This window comes from Euprymna scolopes, chromosome 23 (assembly GCF_053919585.1).
Source record: "Euprymna scolopes isolate OS-2025 chromosome 23, ASM5391958v1, whole genome shotgun sequence".
Classification (NCBI taxonomy): Eukaryota; Metazoa; Mollusca; class Cephalopoda; order Sepiida; family Sepiolidae; genus Euprymna; species Euprymna scolopes.
The window spans coordinates 72,756,692-72,776,244 of NC_136504.1; the positions used below are offsets into that span (position 1 = coordinate 72,756,692).

The following is a 19,553-nucleotide window of genomic DNA, read 5'->3' on the forward strand; positions in this document are numbered from 1 at the left end:
ATTTCTGCGCATAATGGCAGCAGCATATTCTGGAGAGAACTACATTCAAATTCAAACACACACACACACACACACGTGTGTGTGTGTATATATATATATATATATATATATATATATATATTGTTGCAAAAGGTTTTTCACAAATTTCTGGAGTTGAGTTGCCATATTTTCACCAACGACAAATTTAACGACAATTAGAATTTTATTGCAACTTAAAAATACATCAAATGGATGTAAAAAATGCTTATTTAAATGCTCCAATTGACTGTGAAATTTATATTTACCATCTTGAGGGATTTAAAATGAAAAATAAAGATTTTGTATGGAAACTGAATAAGTCACTATACGGTCTAAAACAAAGCACTCACAATTGGAATTTAACACTCAATAATTATTTAATAGAACAAGAATTCAGGCAATGTCCCGTAGACACATGCATATATACCAAAAATATAGGTAATAAATTGTTGATTTTGTTTTTTTGGGTTGACGATATATTACTCATCTCAAATTGTGACAACACCTTAAAAAGATGTTAAAAATAAATTAAATAAAAAATTTAAAATGTCGATCTTAGACAATTGTCATGGTTCCTTGGTATAAAGTTCCCCTGTGAAAATGAAACTATAACAAGGAACCAATCACGGTACATTGAAAAAATCCTGCTGAAGTTCGGAATGCAAGATTGCAAACCATGTATAACTTCCGTTGAGATTGACATAAATAGAGACGGAAACCAAATTAATAGACAATCGATTATACAGAGAAATTATTGGAAGTCTAATCTATTTGATGACTGCCACTAGGCCTGATATGTGTTACACTGTAACAAAGCTATCTCAAAACTTATCAAAACTGACAATTAAGGAATTAACTCTTGCAAAACAAGCCCTTCATTATCTAAAAAGAACCAAGGAACAATGTTTAGTATTTAAAAAGTCAACATATCCCCTAAATTTAGAAGGATTTTTCAGACTCAGATTAAAGTAACACTGAGGATCGAAAAAGTATAACAGGATACCGTTTTAGACTGTCAAAGACTGGACCTATGATCTCCTGGAAAACTAAAAAACAAATTATTGCCCTTTCTACATGTGAGGCAGAGTTTGTTGCACTTATGCACTCAGCACAGGAGGCGATTTTTCTAAACACCTTTCTAAAGTCTATTTTAAAACCAGATCTAATAGTAATTCATTGTGACAACCAGAGTAGCATCTTATTAGCAAATAATTCTGATTCATCAAAGGTTGAAGCATTGGATATCATTTCATAAGGGATGAAATAAGTAAAAAAATCTATTTCTCTTAGTTAAGTAACATCTAAGAATAATATCACAGACATTTTCACTAAATCTATAAAAAAGAATAAAATTAAAACATTTTATAGCCAAACTTTTTGGAATTTAATCATGAATAAATCTATTTTCATAAACTCAAAATGAGAAGTCAAAACCACACAAAAAGGAAAAATAAATAATAGATTGTAAATTGTCCCAAGTATGATGATAAACTATGACCATTTTTTTCTTGTCTTTCTAACCAAATTAACTAAAAATATCTAACAGAATGTTTTGAGTTTTTGTTTAATAAAAAAAATATTTTTGTATATTAAAAAAAAAAGTTGTATTATCTGTATTTAAATGTATATATATTTGAAAGGTATGTATATTTGTATGTCTATATATATATATATATATATATATATATATATAAAAAATGTAATTCTTGGTTTGTTATGAGTGAATAAAACCATATTTCTACATTACCAATTTATTTGAAATTTTCAGACAACCCATCTTTAGAGTCGAGGGATGTTTTTATGTTATTAAAATAAATTTACCTCGTGAATTATTAAAATATTAAATAAAATAAATATATTTTTTTAACCGTTAGTGCGAACCTGCTTTGTTGATAAAACTGAACTTCCGGTTCGATTCATTTCACAGCCACGAATTGACGGAAAAGAAGTAGATTTCATTTTCTGTTTACTCGATAAGTAAAAAAAAACAAAAAAAACAAAAAAACATAATTCATTTGTTTATCTTCCAAATTTTTTAATTTACACATTTTTTCTTTATTATATAAGGCCAAAAAAAAAGTTTGTCGCTTGCTTTTTGAGTTTTTTTTTTGTTTTTTGATATAAGATTGGTTGGTAAAAGTACAGTTTTTTTTTTTTTGGTGCTAATTTTTTAAATCGTATTTCCAGGTTTAATTAAAGTTTTATTATATGTTTTTTTATTCAATTGTAAGGTTAAAATATACCCTCCCCATGTTAAGAATGGCTTTTTAAATATTAACGTTATTATTACAACACAGATCACTCTCTGCATGAGTACTGTACTTTCACCTAACAATTTAATAAACAAAACATGGTACTTATGCAGAGAAAGTACCATAATAATATAATAGAATAATAATGTTATTTAGAAAGCCATTCTTAGCATGGGGAGGACGTTTTGTAACTATTTTATACTTTCACCTAACAATTTAATAAACAAAAGATGGTACTTATGCAGAGAAGGTACCGTGCTGAAATAACGCTATTAAGAAAGCCATTCTTAACATGGGAAAGGGAGAGTGTTCTGTAACTATTTTATATTTTCACCTAACAATTTAATAAACAAAAGATAGTACTTATGCAGAGAAGGTACCGTGCTGAAATAATACCGTTATTTAGAAAGCTATTCTTAACATGGGGAGGGAGTTTTGCATCTATTCTATACTTTCACCTAACAATTTAATAAACAAAAATAGATAGTACGTATGCATAGAAAATACCGTGCTGAAATAATGTTATTTAGAAAGACATTCTTAACATGGGATGGTATTTTGTAACTATTCTGTCCTTTCACCTAACAATTTAAAAACAAAACATGGTACTTATGCAGAGAAGCTACCCCGCTGAAATAATGACGTTATTATTTAGAAAGCCATTCTTAACATGGGGATAGGGGTGTTTTGTAACTATTCTGGACTTTCACCTAACAATTTAATAAACAAAAGTTAAACTTAAGCAGACAAGGAACAGTACTGAATCATTAACATTATTTAGAAAGCCATTCTTAACATGGGGAGGGAGGATGTTTTCTAACTATTATGTACTTTCGGTGCTGATGCAGAGAGTGATCTGCGCTATTTTTTAAATCGCATTTCCACGTTTAATTAAAGTTTTATGATATGTTTTTTTATTCAATTGTAAGGTTAAAGTACAGAATAGGTACAAAACCCCCTCCCCATGTTAAGAATGGCTTTTTAAATAATAACGTTATTATTTCAGCAAGGATCACTCTCTGCATGAATACCGATTAACGTTTTGTTCTTTGCTTTTTTTATCGTATTTTTTTGGTTTTTTTTCAAGAAAACCTTTTTTTAACAAAGATTGAAAGTGCACGTTTTTTCTTTTTTTTTTTAACAAGTTGTTTTTATATAAGAAAATATGAATGCTTATAAAGAAATTGGGTACTCGTGCACTTATTGATCCGTGCTGAAATAATAATGTTATTATTTAAAAAGCCATTCTTAACATTGGGAGAAGAGGGTGTTTTATACCTATTCTGTACTTTAACCTTACAATTGAATGAAAAAACGGTAAATTTTTAGATTAGGTCCACCTCCACAATTTTCTTTTAAATGACGACTTTTGTAGGTTTTCAACTATGCTGAATACGGAAATCGCATTGAAATTTTTCAGAAATAAGTAGTTATCGAGATATTAAAAATTTGTATAATGCATTGTAATCTCTGGCAGCCATCTTTTTTACATGCTTGCGCGCGTCATAAACAAATCTATGCGCGTAACAAAGATGGCCGCCAAAGAATACAATGCATAAAACAACTATCTATATCTCGATAACTACTTATTTCTGCAAAATTTCAATGCGATTTCTTTATTCAGCATAGTCGGAAACCTATACAAGTCGTCATTTAAAAGAAAATTGTGGAGGTGGACCTAATCTAAAATAAATACCAAAAAAAAAACATAAAATTTTAATTAAGCTTGGAAATACGATTTTAAAAAATAGCGCGGATCAGTAAGTGCATTAGCACCCATTAATCGACTCACATGACCTTATTAACAAATATTATCAAAGGCAAGATATGTTACTTTATTACCGAAATGGATAATTGTTTTTGTTTTCTTAATGCAAAATTTTTATTCGGCTCAAAAAACAGTGTTTACTGTTATATTTGAAAATTACAAATGGTGGCAGACTGTGTTAACACATTAGGTTTGGGAAAATGAGTTAAAACTAAAAAAAAAATATATAAAATACTGTTAAAAACCACTGAATACATGTCTGCTATGTCACAGTAACATATATTGAGTGAGTTCCTGACAGTATTTTGTATAGTTTTTTAATTTTAACTCATTTTCCCAAAGTTAATGTGTTCAACAGTCTGCCGCCATTTGTATTTTTCAAATATACAGATAAACACTACATTTTTTCAAACCGATTAAACATTTTACACTAAATAAAAACACTAAAATCTTATCCAGTTAGGTAGAAAAGTAACTTATCCTGCCTTTGATAACATTTGTTATATTTATTTTTCAACAACTTTTTCGTTTCTGTGTTTAGTAATACAAACCCGTTTTATTTACTATAACGTTTAGTCGGCTCGAAGAACAGTGTTTATCAGTGTATTTGAAAAATACAAACGGTGATGGACACTGTTGATGATGTTAAGTTTGAGAAAATGATTTAAAACTAAAAAACTATACAAAATACTATCAGAAACTCACCGAATATGTCAGCCTATGTCACAATAACATATAATCAGTAGGTGTCTGACATTGTTTTGTATAGTTTTTAACTGATTTTCCCAAACTTAACGTATTCAACAGAGTCCGCGACCATTGGTCTTTCTCAAATACATAAACACTGCGTTTTTCAGCCGATTAAACATTTTACATTAAATAAAAACACTAAAAAATTATCCAGTTAGATAGAAACGTAATTTACCTTACCTTTGCTTTCATTTATTCGTTTTTGAACAACTTTTTCGAATCTGTAACCCCCCCCTTACCCAAATATTAATTAAAAACTCACATTTTTGAATACAATAAAAAAGAAAACTATTTAGCGTTTCAACGTTTTAGCAACTTTTGGCTTAATCCACTGAATGTTGGTCGAGCCCAAGCCATGATTGATGGTAACTCCCGAGGATCAGGATCCAATTCTGCAAGAGTACCATATTTTTTTTTATTTTCGCCTTTTTTTTTTTTACTTTTTGGAGCGGAATGCTGTACTAAGAATATAAGAAACATGCATTTCCTCTTTTTATTAGAATTTTCCATTACACGAAATTAAGCCACAGCAACGCGTGGCAGGGTACAGCTAGTATATATATATATGAATTTGAAAAATATGTATATTTGTATTTGTGTATATAAATATTTGAAAAGTATGTTTATCTGTATTTTTATATGTATTTCACAAAAAAAAACAAAAAAACAAAACAAAAAACTTTAAACAAAAAAGAAGTTAATGTGATTAAAAATGGCTTTTTTGTACACATACCATTATATTGATATTTTTTTTGACCAATGAGAATAAAGACAAATTCCCCCCCCCCCCCGCCAAAAAAAAAACAAAACATAAAAAAACAAAAGAAAAAACAAGAAAAAAAATGTTATTTATTTATTTACTTATTTTTTTTCTTAAGTCAAACCAAATTGAGTCAGAAAGGACTTTTTCATTATAGCAAAAAGGGGGGGTATGTTAAAATGTTTTTGATTACTGACGATTTCGACGATCTTACTTATAACTTATGGTTAGGACAATCAACCAATCAGAAGCCTTTAAATTTATTATAAAAAAATATCAAATTTTGGATTCAGTTCAGTTTGCTGTCATCTTGAAATGACTGAATTGTGATTGCATTAATTCTTCGCCAATTTGATTTATTGCTGCCATCTTTGTTCAAAATAATGTCTTAACACTTAACATGGGGACATTATTTTTTACTAAACTTTACTATTTAGGAGGGTGCCACCAAAACAGTACCATGTCCGCAAAATATCAAAATTTAAAAATAATGCTTTATTTACTCATTGTTTGGATTCTTTGGACTACTGTTCTCATATTGAGTGTTATTTGCACAATGTTTCAATTGATGTTACCGCCGACCTTCTTAAGTTGTATCTTGTCAAACTTGGGAATCTGCTCTTATGGCATGAAGTAAAAATTATAGACAAAGAACTGTGGAGAGCAAAATGACTAAAAAAAGTAGCACATAATATGTTGGGTGACGATCACCTGCTAAGCAGACTTAGTATAGAATTTAATACTATACAGGAGAAATTAATTATAATATATGTGTGTGTGTGTAGTAATAAATAGTGATATTTACAACTAAAAACAAAAATCGGTTTAAGTAATCCCATTTAACAAATTTCACCTATTAAAAATGACTACATGTTCCTCTTGACCACTATACACTCATTAACCTTTATTCTTGAGTGGCCTCCGGACCTTGATAAGTGGTGACTCCTTTGTAAGGGGAAAAAAAAAAAAGGGTCCAAAAATTCAGTTGTAAAAGTTATGTTCCTGGAGACTGAAGGTTCAATCCTCAGTGCAGGCGATCCAAATGTACAATTGCGAATTACTTTGGATTTCTACCCAATCAATGCTGATGAAATGGGAGCATGCTACTCTCGTGGATTAAATAAAGTTTGAAATTCTGTACAGATTCCCGAGTTTGACAGAAAGATTCTCAAGTACACCTGAAGAAGGTTGCAGGTTATATCGACTGAAACGTTGTGTAAATAACACTCAAGATGAGAACAGTAGTTCGAAGAATACAAATAATGCTATATTTATTGCTTATACCCATTCTGAGACAAGTATTCTACTAGTATATATATGCATAACTGGTTAATATGAGATTAAAGAAGATTAAATAAGAGATGCCAAATCTGTGTAAAAAATAAAACAGATTTAAAAAAAAGGGAAACTTGTTTACTTACTTCATTGTATGAGGTACATTGCTGGGCTGAATAATAAGCTTCATCGAGACGATTTTGTCGTAGATAATAATTGGCTAGATATTTATAAGCTTGTGCAATTTCTTCATTAGCATAAAAATTCTGTTAAAAAAAAAACAAACAAAAAAACAAATATAATTTTTGAAACTTTAAAAATGCAACATTTCTGTCATATAAAATGCAATTCATGAATTCAAAAACAATTTGAAACCCTCACTAATAATATAAATATGATTCTAACCATATGTTTGGACAGAATAGGAATAGTTTAAGTGAAATTTTTTTAACCTTTTCTTACCTTAAAACAAATAAAAAATATTCTCATTAAATTTTAAATAAATATTCCCAATAATAAAATAATTCATTTCAAATTTATTTTCTTTTTTATAAACAATTAAAACTATACAAATAAAAACTATACAAATAAAAACTAAAATCATTTTACTGTTCCAAACAACACACATTAGATACAGCTATTTGATAACATTTGCAATTTTACTTTTCTACAAAAGTTTCTATATTTTGCTAAAAATTGAAGTAATTTTTTAAAAGTTTTTTTTCATAATCTGACAATTAATTAACATTAGAATCATATTTACACATTTTAGCAAAAACATTAAGACTTATTATTATACGATTATTACCATTATTATTATAATCATAAAAAATTCCTAAAATATGGAAATTGTATATAATTGGTTGACAAATTTTGTCAAAATTGAAAATCTTGTTGCAACTAAAGATGCCTACCGCTTGGTCCACAATTCTTCGCAAAGTTGTCTGCCGATGTACTTGGTTTATGTACTGACTGTAGGCAGCTGCTGCCTGTTCCTCCTCATTTAGTCGTTCATATAATCTGTAGAAAAAAAAAGAAAAATATAGAGGGACATAAAAAGATCAACAATTCTACTTCAAATTTGCTGTATGCAACATGGTTCTGCAAGAGTGAAGGGGTTCAGTTTACAGACATGTATACTGAAAAGGGGATAGGCTTCTTAAGAAAAAAAGTGATATTAAAGTGTCATTTCTAAAATGAGAAGTAAGCAGTAATATTTTTGTCATTCAAGTCAATAGTTCTTACTTAAATAAATATTCTCTTCTCTATATAAGGTTATCTGGTCAGATTTTCCATGTTAGACCTAAATAGCAATAGATATGACAAATTTATATTTGATTCTGACTAGCAATTTCTTCCTTTTTATACTTGCAGCTTATTCATTACATTTGAAAAGTGTTGTTCACTTTAGTTTCTTTCTAAAAATTATTATTCTGGCAAAGAATTCCCCCCCCCCCGCCAATGGAGACAATTTTAGCTAATACTTTAAATGAAAAAGAGATAATTGAGCTTTTTCATCTGGTTGTGACTTATACATTATTTTTTCGCAAAATTTTAATTAAAAATAATATTAATAAAACCTTAGCGATGCTAGATAGGTAGAACTAATAAGAACTAAAATTATTCTAATTAGTGATTTTTTTTCTGAAGAAAAAAGATTAGTTTGATTAAAGATTTGTTGAAAAATCAAGTGGGAGGAGGAGGAGGAGGAGGTAGCATTTTACTTTAAACTTATACAGAAAACTGAAGCTTTTGTTAAAAATTGAACAATTTTTTTTCAACGTTTTCATTTCATAATCTGAGAATTAATTGAAATTAATCAAAAGAAATTTAATAACTAAAGGTTAAGAATCCATCATTCATGTATGCCTGCTAATTTTTCACTAGTCTAAAAAATAAGACTCAAGTTATAATTTCTTAATTTTTTTAAAAAAGATAAACATTTTTACCTAGCAAGCCTCATCAATGCAATTCCTTCAACATCTCCGACACTGTGAGCTTTCCAAAAACATTTTTTGGCTTCTTGTAAACGATCAAGTTTCTCATAACCATCACCAAGGGCAACCAACATTCGAGAATCATTAGGACTGAAAAAGAAAAAAAAATGAACAGAATTCAAAATCAAATTTATAAATACATATTGGATAAATTTGTTTTATATTTGCATGTGAAACTTATTATTCAGGCATAAATGCATGTCAAAATGATACAATATTAAACTATTTACAGGATTCAAAATTATTAAATTACTAGACTACCCATAACCCGTTGGGTCAGTATGTTATATTAGCTATGGAATTCATGTATGAGCGTGACACTTGTGACGTAAAGAAAATAGGTTTTTTTTTTACATAACAGAAACATTTCGATGAAAGTATATTAAAATGAAAAAAGAATATAGATAGATTTCTATGAGTCGTTGTGTTTATTATAGTTGATTATTTTTGAAAAAAAAAATTTAGTTACTGAATTATAAGTGGTTGGCCATACTTATAGGTAAATGTGCACTGAACAGATACCATAATACTTATTATAGTTAAATTCAAATTTTGATATATCTGCTTTTTTTTTTACATCGTTTATTTCTGTATTACGTTTAAGTTATTTTAAACCCCACTCTTCCAATGTTAAATAATAATTTTGAAATAATGTTAATATTTCAGCATCCCAATTGTTCTTTTGTTTTTTTTTCGCGTTTAAATTATCCAAATAAACAATTGTTAATAGTATCTGTTTTTTAAATTTTTTTTTTACATCGTTTATTTCTGTATTACGTTAAGTTATTATAAACCCCACTCTTCCCATGTTAAATAATAATTTCGAAATAATAACATTTCAGTGTGCAGGTCATGCGCGCAACCGGATATCGTAAACCAGAAGGTGGGTTACATACATCGTTACAAGGTCATTTGAGTTATATAATTATATAGATTTACAGGATTCAAAATTATTAAACTATTTACAGGATTCAAAATTATTAAACTATTTACAGGATTCAAAATTATTAAACTATTTACAGGATTCAAAATTATTAAACTATTTACAGGATTCAAAATTATAAATTATTAAACTATTTAAGGGATTAAAAATTATAAATTACTAAACTATTTACAGGATTCAAAATTATAAATTATTTAATTATTTATAGGATTTAAAATTATAAAATAGAATCCCGGTAAATAGTTTACTAAGTAAAAAAAAAAGCAAACACAAAAAACTCATTTTCATAAATGTTTGAATTTAACAAACAAATCACAACAGTTTATAGAAACTTTCAACCCAGAAACTCACGCTTATCTTGTCTCTCAGTTCTCAACTCAAACGAATGAGCAATGTTTTTCACAAAGGTGAAGAAAACACTGTATACTCAGCAGTTTTGTGCAAGCAGTAGCTAGAAATTATTACATTCTCTTTCCATTCTGTTCTTGTCATCATGTCACTAATAAGAGTGCTGAAGGTAACCGTTTTCCTGGGCGGACGTTATTTGACAGATAGTCAGGGACCTGATCCTTGGAGTAACGTCCTATAAGCAAGTGCAAAATACCACGGCTGCTGTTTTTTCATTTAATGAATGCAGTCTGGACCATGCAGTAGTTTCTGGTGTGTCCTTGCAATGCCATATATGGGAACTACTACGGCTTTTCCTTTTCAATGATCTACAAAAGTTTTCCTTCACTCATTTCTTCATCACTATTCTCTCTCTTGCCTCTGTACTACCCTGCTCTTAATAACTCTCCTGACCTTTCCCACAAACTCCAAAACTTAATGCTGATCTTTGGAAAAGTCCAACAAAGTAATCAAGTTAAAACTCAGAACCACAACTTCCAACATAGTTGGATGCTGTCGTTCAAAGTTATTCTTTTCTAACATCAGGACTATGTTCCAACCCTTTAGGAGTTGAAATCTAATTACAATAGACCAAACCTGATGTGTTGTTCTTGTGTAAAACTGGCATTAACTTAACTGATTTCTTAGCTGATTTTTCCATCAAAGTCTATTCTAACTTCACATCCAAATCCAACCCTCAAGATTGCCGCGGACATGGAATATGTGCCTACATTAAGGATACCTTCCTCTGTGGCAAAGACATCTCCAAATGGATTCCAAACATGCCTACATGTACTTAGAGTAGCACTCACAGCATTTATATTTACCCTCTACCATCCCCACAATTGAGAATATCGCTAAACAAATTGATCATACCCTGTCTGCTTATCCCTCAACTAACATTCACGGTTGTGGAGATTTCAATGTTCACAATGTTGAATGACTAGTCCACTTAAACAAAACACGACGAAGGGGGATTTTGCTTACGACTTAACACATATTGTTAATGAACCCATTTGGTACGCAATGCTGACAATTTGCAAATCTTCTAGATCTTTTACTAACAACGTCCTCAGTTGTGTTTCCACTAGGATTTTCTGATTACTTGGTTTTCTCAATAAAGATAAAAACAAAGTATAACAAAATCTCAAATATCCTTCTCAATCAAACAGTGTATCGATACTCGCTGGGACTGTTTCCGATTGTTCATATCAGAACTACCCCTACGCTCTATGTTTTAAAAGAATAACTCCGATATAGCACCTGACTTAACTGATTGGTTAACCATAAGTACAGACAGCTACATACTCTCTAAGAAATTCCAACAAAAACCAAACAGCCAGCCACGATATACCCATAAATGTGCTGCAGCCATTGCTCATAGAAACTATTACTTCAATTGCTTTAAACGTGAAACGAGGTTTTGAAAGTAAAGTCACCTTTCGAATTTCCAGCAAAAACTGGAAAAGGATTATAGAATATGTGAGAAAGTTATATGCTCAGTCCATCACTTGACTTGCAGCGGTGTTCACAGTTCCAATGAAGTTAATCGTATTATGCATCAATGTCACTCTCAACGATGAGCAGCATCATCTAGCCATTTGCGATTCCAGCTCAGTTCATCAAGACTAAAGTAGAAGAACCAGAGGTTTGGTTTCCATAAGTTTTGGCGAATAACAAAGTCTTGAAGAGATGTATGTCTTCTCTCCGGACAAAAGCCAAGAACTTTGGAGCAAACTCAACGCTATGTGATCAGGACCACCTACTTCCCAAGACTAAAAATAATTTGAGTGACATCCAAAACCTGTTCATGATGTTGTCACACTCATCAAGAACCTTGATGCTAGCAAAGCAACTGATCCTGACAATGTTATAGTACTCAAAAAGCTGCAACCGGAACTTGCACCAATTCTTACAAAGCTGTTCAATCTGTGCATAAAGGAGAAATGCTCCCCAACACCTTGAAAAACCTCATTAGTTTACTCAGTATTTAAAAATATTGGAGAGCGGTTTTCTGCATTTCAGTACAGACCAATTAGTTTTCTGTATGTCATGAGTAAATTGCTTGAACCCATGTTAAATAGAGAAATTATCAACCATTTCAGCACAAACAACCTACTCAGTGACAAGCAATATCTGTGAGATTTACAGCTGATTTACTGACTGTAATTTCACATAGGATCAGTGAATCTATCGACAGAGGTTTCTCCTCGCCAAACTGTCACGAAAAACAGCAGTCTAGCTGAAACCACTATCAATAATTCCACCCCCTCTTTATCTGTGCCTAAACGTAGATTCCATGAACAAAGATTCTTTCTTAGAACTGCACGCCTGTGGAACTCTCTTCCATTTGCCTGTTTTCCAGCTGACTACAATTTAGACATCTTTAAGTCCAACGTAAACAAATTCTTGTTGAACCGTCCTCTTAAGTAATCCAATTTATCAAATTTCCACTACTAACGATTGCTACAATATTATCCCATTGACTACGGTGCACTCATTAACCCATCCTCGAATGGTCTCTGGGTCTTGATAGGTGGTGGCTCCTATGTAAAAAGCATATCAAAGGTGTTTGATAGGTTTAGCATAAAGATCTACTTCTCAAGATTTCTAGCTATGGAATATCTGGAAAGGTTTCTCAATCATTGAATCTTTTCTCTCTGATAGGTTTTTACAAGTAGTTGTCAATGAGCAGAAGTTCAAAACTCAAACCATCAATACTGGCGTGCTTCAAGAATCCATCCTAAGCCTAACTCTCTCTCTCTTATCTTCATCAATGATCTCCCAAATCACATTCTAAGTTCATTTGTTGACATAGATGCAGACGACACTACCATCTATGGCAACACTTTAAAGGCCAATTATAAATGAAGGTAGTGGTTTCAATCCTACCCAAAGCAGACCAGAGAATTAGTTGGCCAAAACATGGTGAGACAACAACTATGGAAGGCAGTACTGGAGATATAAGAATTACAAGATTCAGCATTTCTATTCAGTTGCAGTTAACCACCTGAAAAAGGCCAGAGGATGAGTTGGCCGAAACGTGAAACAATGACAGTCTGCAAAAGAATGAATGCACAAATTTTTTTATATGATAATCAAATCTACCACCAGTCATTTAAGCTTGCTTATAAATGTCAGCCATTAAAAAAATGAATAACACTGTAACTTCTTGAATTTGAAGGAACTTCAAAGCATTTAAACCGTCAAATAGAAAGTTATTTCTTGCTTTAAAATTTTGAGCAAATCCTCATGTATTAAAAGATAGAAAGTGTTTAAAAGTTTTGAACCCAATAGTTTTATAAATAACAAAAATTAAAACAAAAACTTAATAGAATCAGTTCTATTGTTTTTGATGACCAAATAATACTATAACAATTTTACTTTTAAATCCTATTAACGAAAATAAAATGACTCCCAGGCATTTTGTATCATTATTATAAATTCTTTAGTTCCTTCCAACAAAATATTTCATCGATTTAAGAGAAATAAAATTGATCACTATCATTTTTGCAATGCACATGAAAAAATTTAAACAACTTAAAATCTCTTAATAATGAAATAGCTTGATGAGCTAAATAAGAACATTTAAAAAAAATTTAAATTCAATTAAAAATAAGGAAGTTATGACTATTTTTGTGCCATGCAATGAAATTTACCATGTGTGCATCTTTGTGTATCAGAATATGCTACTGAAAATCTTCAGAAATTAATGGTTTCCAAATAATCTGCAGTAAATGCACATAAAAATGCTGCAATTCTTTTAAAATGCCATGTATCCATTAAAAAGAAGTTAGAGAACTCAAAGTTGAATTGTAATCTAGGACTATCTAAAAATAAATACATATTGCAATTTTGTAATCCCCTCCCAACACACACACACACACACACACACATCTCCAGAATATGATTCTACCTTTGTAGACAATTACGTGTGAACACCTTTAAAAAAATTTAATGAAAGATAAACAAAAATTATTTTAGATTTTAATGTAAAATGATTCCCCATTTTGAGTGTTTTAGGGCAGTTAAACATTTTTTTCTATGGTAGATAAATTCTATACATTTTTTTTTCTAAAGACAGTTTATGTGTGGTATGATGTGTGGTTTTAAGAGGGTTTTGAGCAATTATGGGAGGATGGGGAGGCTTGCCACTCTGATTTTGGATTAATGATAGGGCTAAGAGAAATTGTGTGAATATCCTGAAGACTAGATAGAAACAAAACAAAAACAATTTTGAATTTAGATTGGGGGTTGGTTTCACATAAATTAAAAAAACTGACCATTTCAAGACCATTCTAGCGTTTTAGGACAGTTGACCAATTTATTTTTTATGTATGATATATCATGTGCACTTTTCTTTAAGGAAGGATCTTTATTTTTTTTACTTATATGAAGCTTACCGAGGAATTTTGTTTGGTGGGGAGCTTGTCACTTGGATTCAGCGTTATTGTTAGGGTTAAGGAAGGATTTAGGAGGAGGCTTGCCAATTGTACCTACAGTTAAAGGTAGGATTAAAGGAGTTTTTGATTTTTTTTTTGAAAGATGGCGTTTGACACCCATATTTAAAGTTAGTGGTTCTTCATAATTCATGGCTTTTGCAAATGTTATGCCCTAGATTTTGAACATCAAATTACTTTTAAATACGTAAACTTACGTAAATGAGGAGTGTGAAACTTTACAAGAATTATTACAAGCAGACAAAAATAAATGTTATTTAAAATAAGTGATGTCACTAATAGAAAACATGATATTTGGAAAAGTATTAAGTATTTTTTGCCAACCTATTTAAATATCAAAAAAATCTTTTTGCTAAAGCTGACAAATCGTTCACAAATTTTGAATAAATTTAATTTTTAATTTCAATTACATTTCATGTTTTTCTACTGAGTGACACATTTTTTCGTTTTTAAACTTTCCAGTTTAAGATGCTTTTTTATTTCTTAATTTCACTAGAAGCTGAGCACCTCCTACAAATATTTAAATATTGACTTCGCATTTTTTTTTTTTGATAATCAGGTAGATTAGTTTCTATTCGATAATAATCCACTGAAAACAAAAAAGATGAAAATAAAAACATAGGGGGAGGGGGGTACACTCGTACACATGAACCCCAAAAAATCATTACACATTTTCGGTTGTTCAACGCAAAACACTGTTTAATTCGCCGTTAAAAACTAATGCATGTAAGTTATACATTTAGAAAGCTTATCATCATCTTAAATTGCTAGCTACCACAAGAGAAAACATACAATTATACTTTTAATGGATAAAAACAGAAAAAAGATTGATTTATAGTGGGTATCCAAAGAAAAATTTTTTTCTAAATTTTCAATACTCATGATGTTGGAAGTCATTTTTTTAACAAGTGTTCAAAAGTATTTTGGACACCCCAAGCTATTAAAAGTGACATCTCTTCCGGTTAGTTTCCAAATTTCAAGACAAAATGTTTAATAGAAACATAGCACGAGCATTTACAAATCGAGGGGGGGGCTTTACAAAATCTTACCGAAAATGCTGTTTTAAGATGTTTATATTTTTAAAACTTTATTTGCTTAAAACTCTTAAAATATATAATGTATGCTATTATTTAATTCATTTGAAAGGATATTCATTTCTGAACAAAACAGTTGTATTTTGAGAACTGCGAGTGCTTTGGTTTTTAAAATATGACAATTTTAGCAGAACACCCTTGAAATCTGATCATCCAAAGTGTTTTATTGTCTGTATATATATATATATTGCTAATCATTACACTATGATTAAATGCAAAAATAGATGATAAAAATGAATGCAAAAAAAATCCAAATAGTTCACTAAAAACAGTTTGTCAGCGTAGTCTCATTATGGAAAAATAACATGCAAGAAAACAAAAAGCTTTAATGAAAATATTTTTGAATTTAAACAAATTCAACATAAAGACTTATTTTAAACATTTGATTCCAAACAAATGATAAAAAATTCAAAACAAAATAAAATTTTCAAACAAATTAAATTTCATATCCACATTTCATTAAAGGTTGGAAGTTTAATTTTTACTACAAGAATCAGCATTATTTGTACTCTGCCATGGCTGACAGAATGAAAACAATCTACCCCTTATGAAATAAGTAAAATGTTTAGTTTCAAATTCTGTATAGATTCCAGAGTTCGACAAAGATTCACAAATTCAAGATGGATTTGAAGGAGGTTGAAGTTTACATTGATCAAATATGATGAATATGACAACCGAGATTTCTCTAAAAAATCCAAATTATTAATCATTTCGAACATTCAGATTCATAAAAGAAAGAATTGTCAAATTTAACATCAGATTTAGATTGAATACATTTAAATTCAAGCTAATGATATAAAAAGAAAAAATTTAAAACTGAAAAAATTCAATCACATTGAAAATAATGTAAAACATTAAAATTTAATTTGAACATTTGAATCCAACAAACGATTAAATGAATATTAAAAATTAAAAGATTCAAACAAATTAAACAATCATTAAATTCCATATCCAGGTTTAGTCTGAATAAAAGGATATGAAAAAATTCAAAAATAAAATTCTCAAGACAATATTTCAAGAAGCATAGGCAATTGAAAACAAACTTTTGTAAAGTGAATATAATAACATTCTTACCATTTCCAATTACAACAGATAGCTGAAGATGGACCAAAAGTTACAAACTTACATCAAAATGGGACACTTTTGGTAATGTAAGTAATAAAATATATAGGAAAACAAAAATTTGAAAAGAAAGTTAAATTTCTTACCGTAATTGCTGTGCTTTCCAGTAATAGTACAAACTGTAATAATGCATCTTCATAATTTCATACGTCTGTCCCAATCCATACCAAGCTCGAAAATCTCTGCTGTTCACCTCTATAAATCAAATGCAAGCAAAAGAATATTAACAGCTTGAAAATAATTTCATCTTTACTCAAAAAATTATGATTATTTAAAGATCCCTGTCAAAATTATAGACAATTTGACCTAATAATTCATTGAATTATTAGTTCTAATTCATGTAAAACAAAGAAAATTTTATTTTAAAAAATAATAAATTGTGAAGCATTTAAACTGTCAATTAGAAAGTCATTTCTATTTTAACAGGTGAAAATGATATGATTTAGAACAACTCACTGGTAAAAAAGTTTATTATTTTTATATTTAAAGTGTTTATAATCTATTTAAGTGTGTTTCCTACACAATAACTATCAATTTTCAGTCTACAGACTCGAAATTTGATATACAGGGTATGGAGATTTGAGAAAATCTTTGTAATCCGTTTTTGGCCAGAAATTTGGCTGTTAAGAGGTCAAAGTTCAACGATTTGACTTTTGAGAACTCTACCAAACTCCTCCGACAATTTTGGGTCTAAACACTTGAAATTTTAGATATAGGTTTCTTGGACATGGATCTTACTTAATAACTTGATTTGAGCCCAAAACAATAAATGTTAAGGGGTCATAATAGGGGTCAAAGTTAAAAAAAAAAATTGACCTGTGCAGTCTACCAAATTACTCAGATAATTTCTGGTCTAAACATTTGAAATTTTACATAAAGGGTATTCAGAAATGGGGCAAGCTTTTTAATCAGTTTGGGTCGAAAATTTGAGCTACCAATGTATAAATGTATGTATGTTTGCATGTCTGCCTAAAACTTTCAACAGAGGCGACGGATTTTCATAAGATCAGTATTGTTTTGAATCTTGACCCTTCAGATGACAAATACCGAAAAACTGGCTAAAAACATTCATTTCTTCACCCTCAATTGGGCACTTTTCTACAGGGAGGGGTCGCTTTTTTCATCAATATTTTCGAAAGTCATCTCCTCTTTTCGATTGTCTAGCCTTAATTTAAACCTACGTCATTTCCAGTTTGGCAATGGTCGTAACAGCAAAGACGTCACATTTTTTCCCCGTTCTTTTCCTCCTTCGCAGTACGGGTTCAAGCCTGCCTTCCTACTACCACTTTTTTTTTTTTTTTTTTTTTGCTCAACATACACCTCCAAACATCCGGGCAATGCCAGGCTGAAATGCTAGTACACAATAGATAAGAGATCAGCCTCTTCATATGGTGATCATAGGTCATGTGTTGTGGGGCAACAAAATATTTTTTATATAAAATAATTTTGGCTAGATTTCAAAGTTGGACCTAAATAGCATTTAAGCTGGTAAATACAACTTTGATTTTGATTTGAGTTGTTATTCTTTTATCATGTAACAGACTAATGTGCTTCACTACAATTTAGTTTAAAAAATGTTAAATCCAAACTAATAGTTTTCTAATAGTAAGAAAGTTTTAAATAGTCGCCTACTCTTATTCTTTTAATCAGATTTATTGCTCTTTACTTGCTTTATTTTTCATTCTTTTTATCATAAAATATTTTGTTGTAAATCATATCAGGATTTAAATTCAGCCATTGAAATTTCATCTAATTCCGATAGATTCCTGTACGGTTTGGTATCCAGTAGGTGCGGGCAAAAATAGGGACCTAGTTTTTAAAGCTGATTTATCATAATTTTTTTTTTGTAGGTTTCCGACTACTTTTTGATTGTATTTGAAAGATTGAAGACTAAACTTTATTTCCAAAAGGAAAAAAATATTTGTACACGTGAAAAAAAAAAAAAAAAAAAAAAAAAAAAAAATTATGAAAAATGTTTTCACGGCGAATTTTCAGCTAAATTTTGAAGTTAAATAAATTCATTGTAAAAATCCTTTAAAAGATAGATATTAGTTTTCTGGGTCTATTTCAAAGATAAGTAGTAAAGTCCTAAGATATTGAATTAAATAATAGAAAAAAATCTTGTTTGTGCAAAAATAACTTCATTAGCCCTCAAAAAGCAGGTAATTTACCGTTCGCCAAAAACACAACAAACTAAAATTTTGTAAACAATCGTGTTTACAAAATTTTAGTTTGTTATAAGGGAGCCCAGAATTTCAGCCAATCGAAACGCTGTTTCAAAATGAAGTCATGATAGTAAAAGGAGGTAGGGGTGTCAGATTTCTTTTCTTTTTTTTTTCGCTCCAGACGTGCATCCATACATTCCTATTCTGAACATTTATATCAATTTTTATCATGTTTTTAATTTAATTATTTTTTATGTTCCTGTTTTTAAATTAATTTTTTTAAAATTATTGTTCGAGATTATATAAAAATTATGTTACGCCGAAAGTTTCACATTCTTGCGAGCAAGGAAATTATTAAAATCTTGCATATAAAAATTATGCGAAATCTGTAATTTAAAAAAAAAAGCAAAAATATTTTTGCTATTATAATTGTTTTTGTGCATGAAAATATTGAATAAACAATATATTCAATGGTAATATCGGTAGTTTCAGAAATTCATTTTTCTTCGAGTTATATCGAATTCATTAATACGGATTTTAGAGGCTTTTTTCGTAATGTTCC

The 19,553-nt window shown here is 29.9% G+C and overlaps 1 protein-coding gene across 2 annotated transcripts in view; it reads right to left on the reverse strand.

Annotated features, from left to right (window-relative positions):
• The window catches only part of LOC145246000 (cell division cycle protein 23 homolog), a 78,112-nt gene that overhangs the window by 851 nt on the left and 57,708 nt on the right, over window positions 1–19,553 (reverse strand). For both annotated transcript variants that reach the window (XM_080107797.1, XM_080107798.1), the window contains 4 exons: window positions 16,913–17,021; window positions 8,773–8,910; window positions 7,738–7,843; window positions 6,970–7,089 (listed from right to left, as the gene is read on the reverse strand). In XM_080107797.1, coding sequence (XP_079963923.1) covers window positions 6,970–7,089; window positions 7,738–7,843; window positions 8,773–8,910; window positions 16,913–17,021 — 473 coding nt within the window. The remainder of the gene's footprint in view (window positions 1–6,969; window positions 7,090–7,737; window positions 7,844–8,772; window positions 8,911–16,912; window positions 17,022–19,553) is intronic.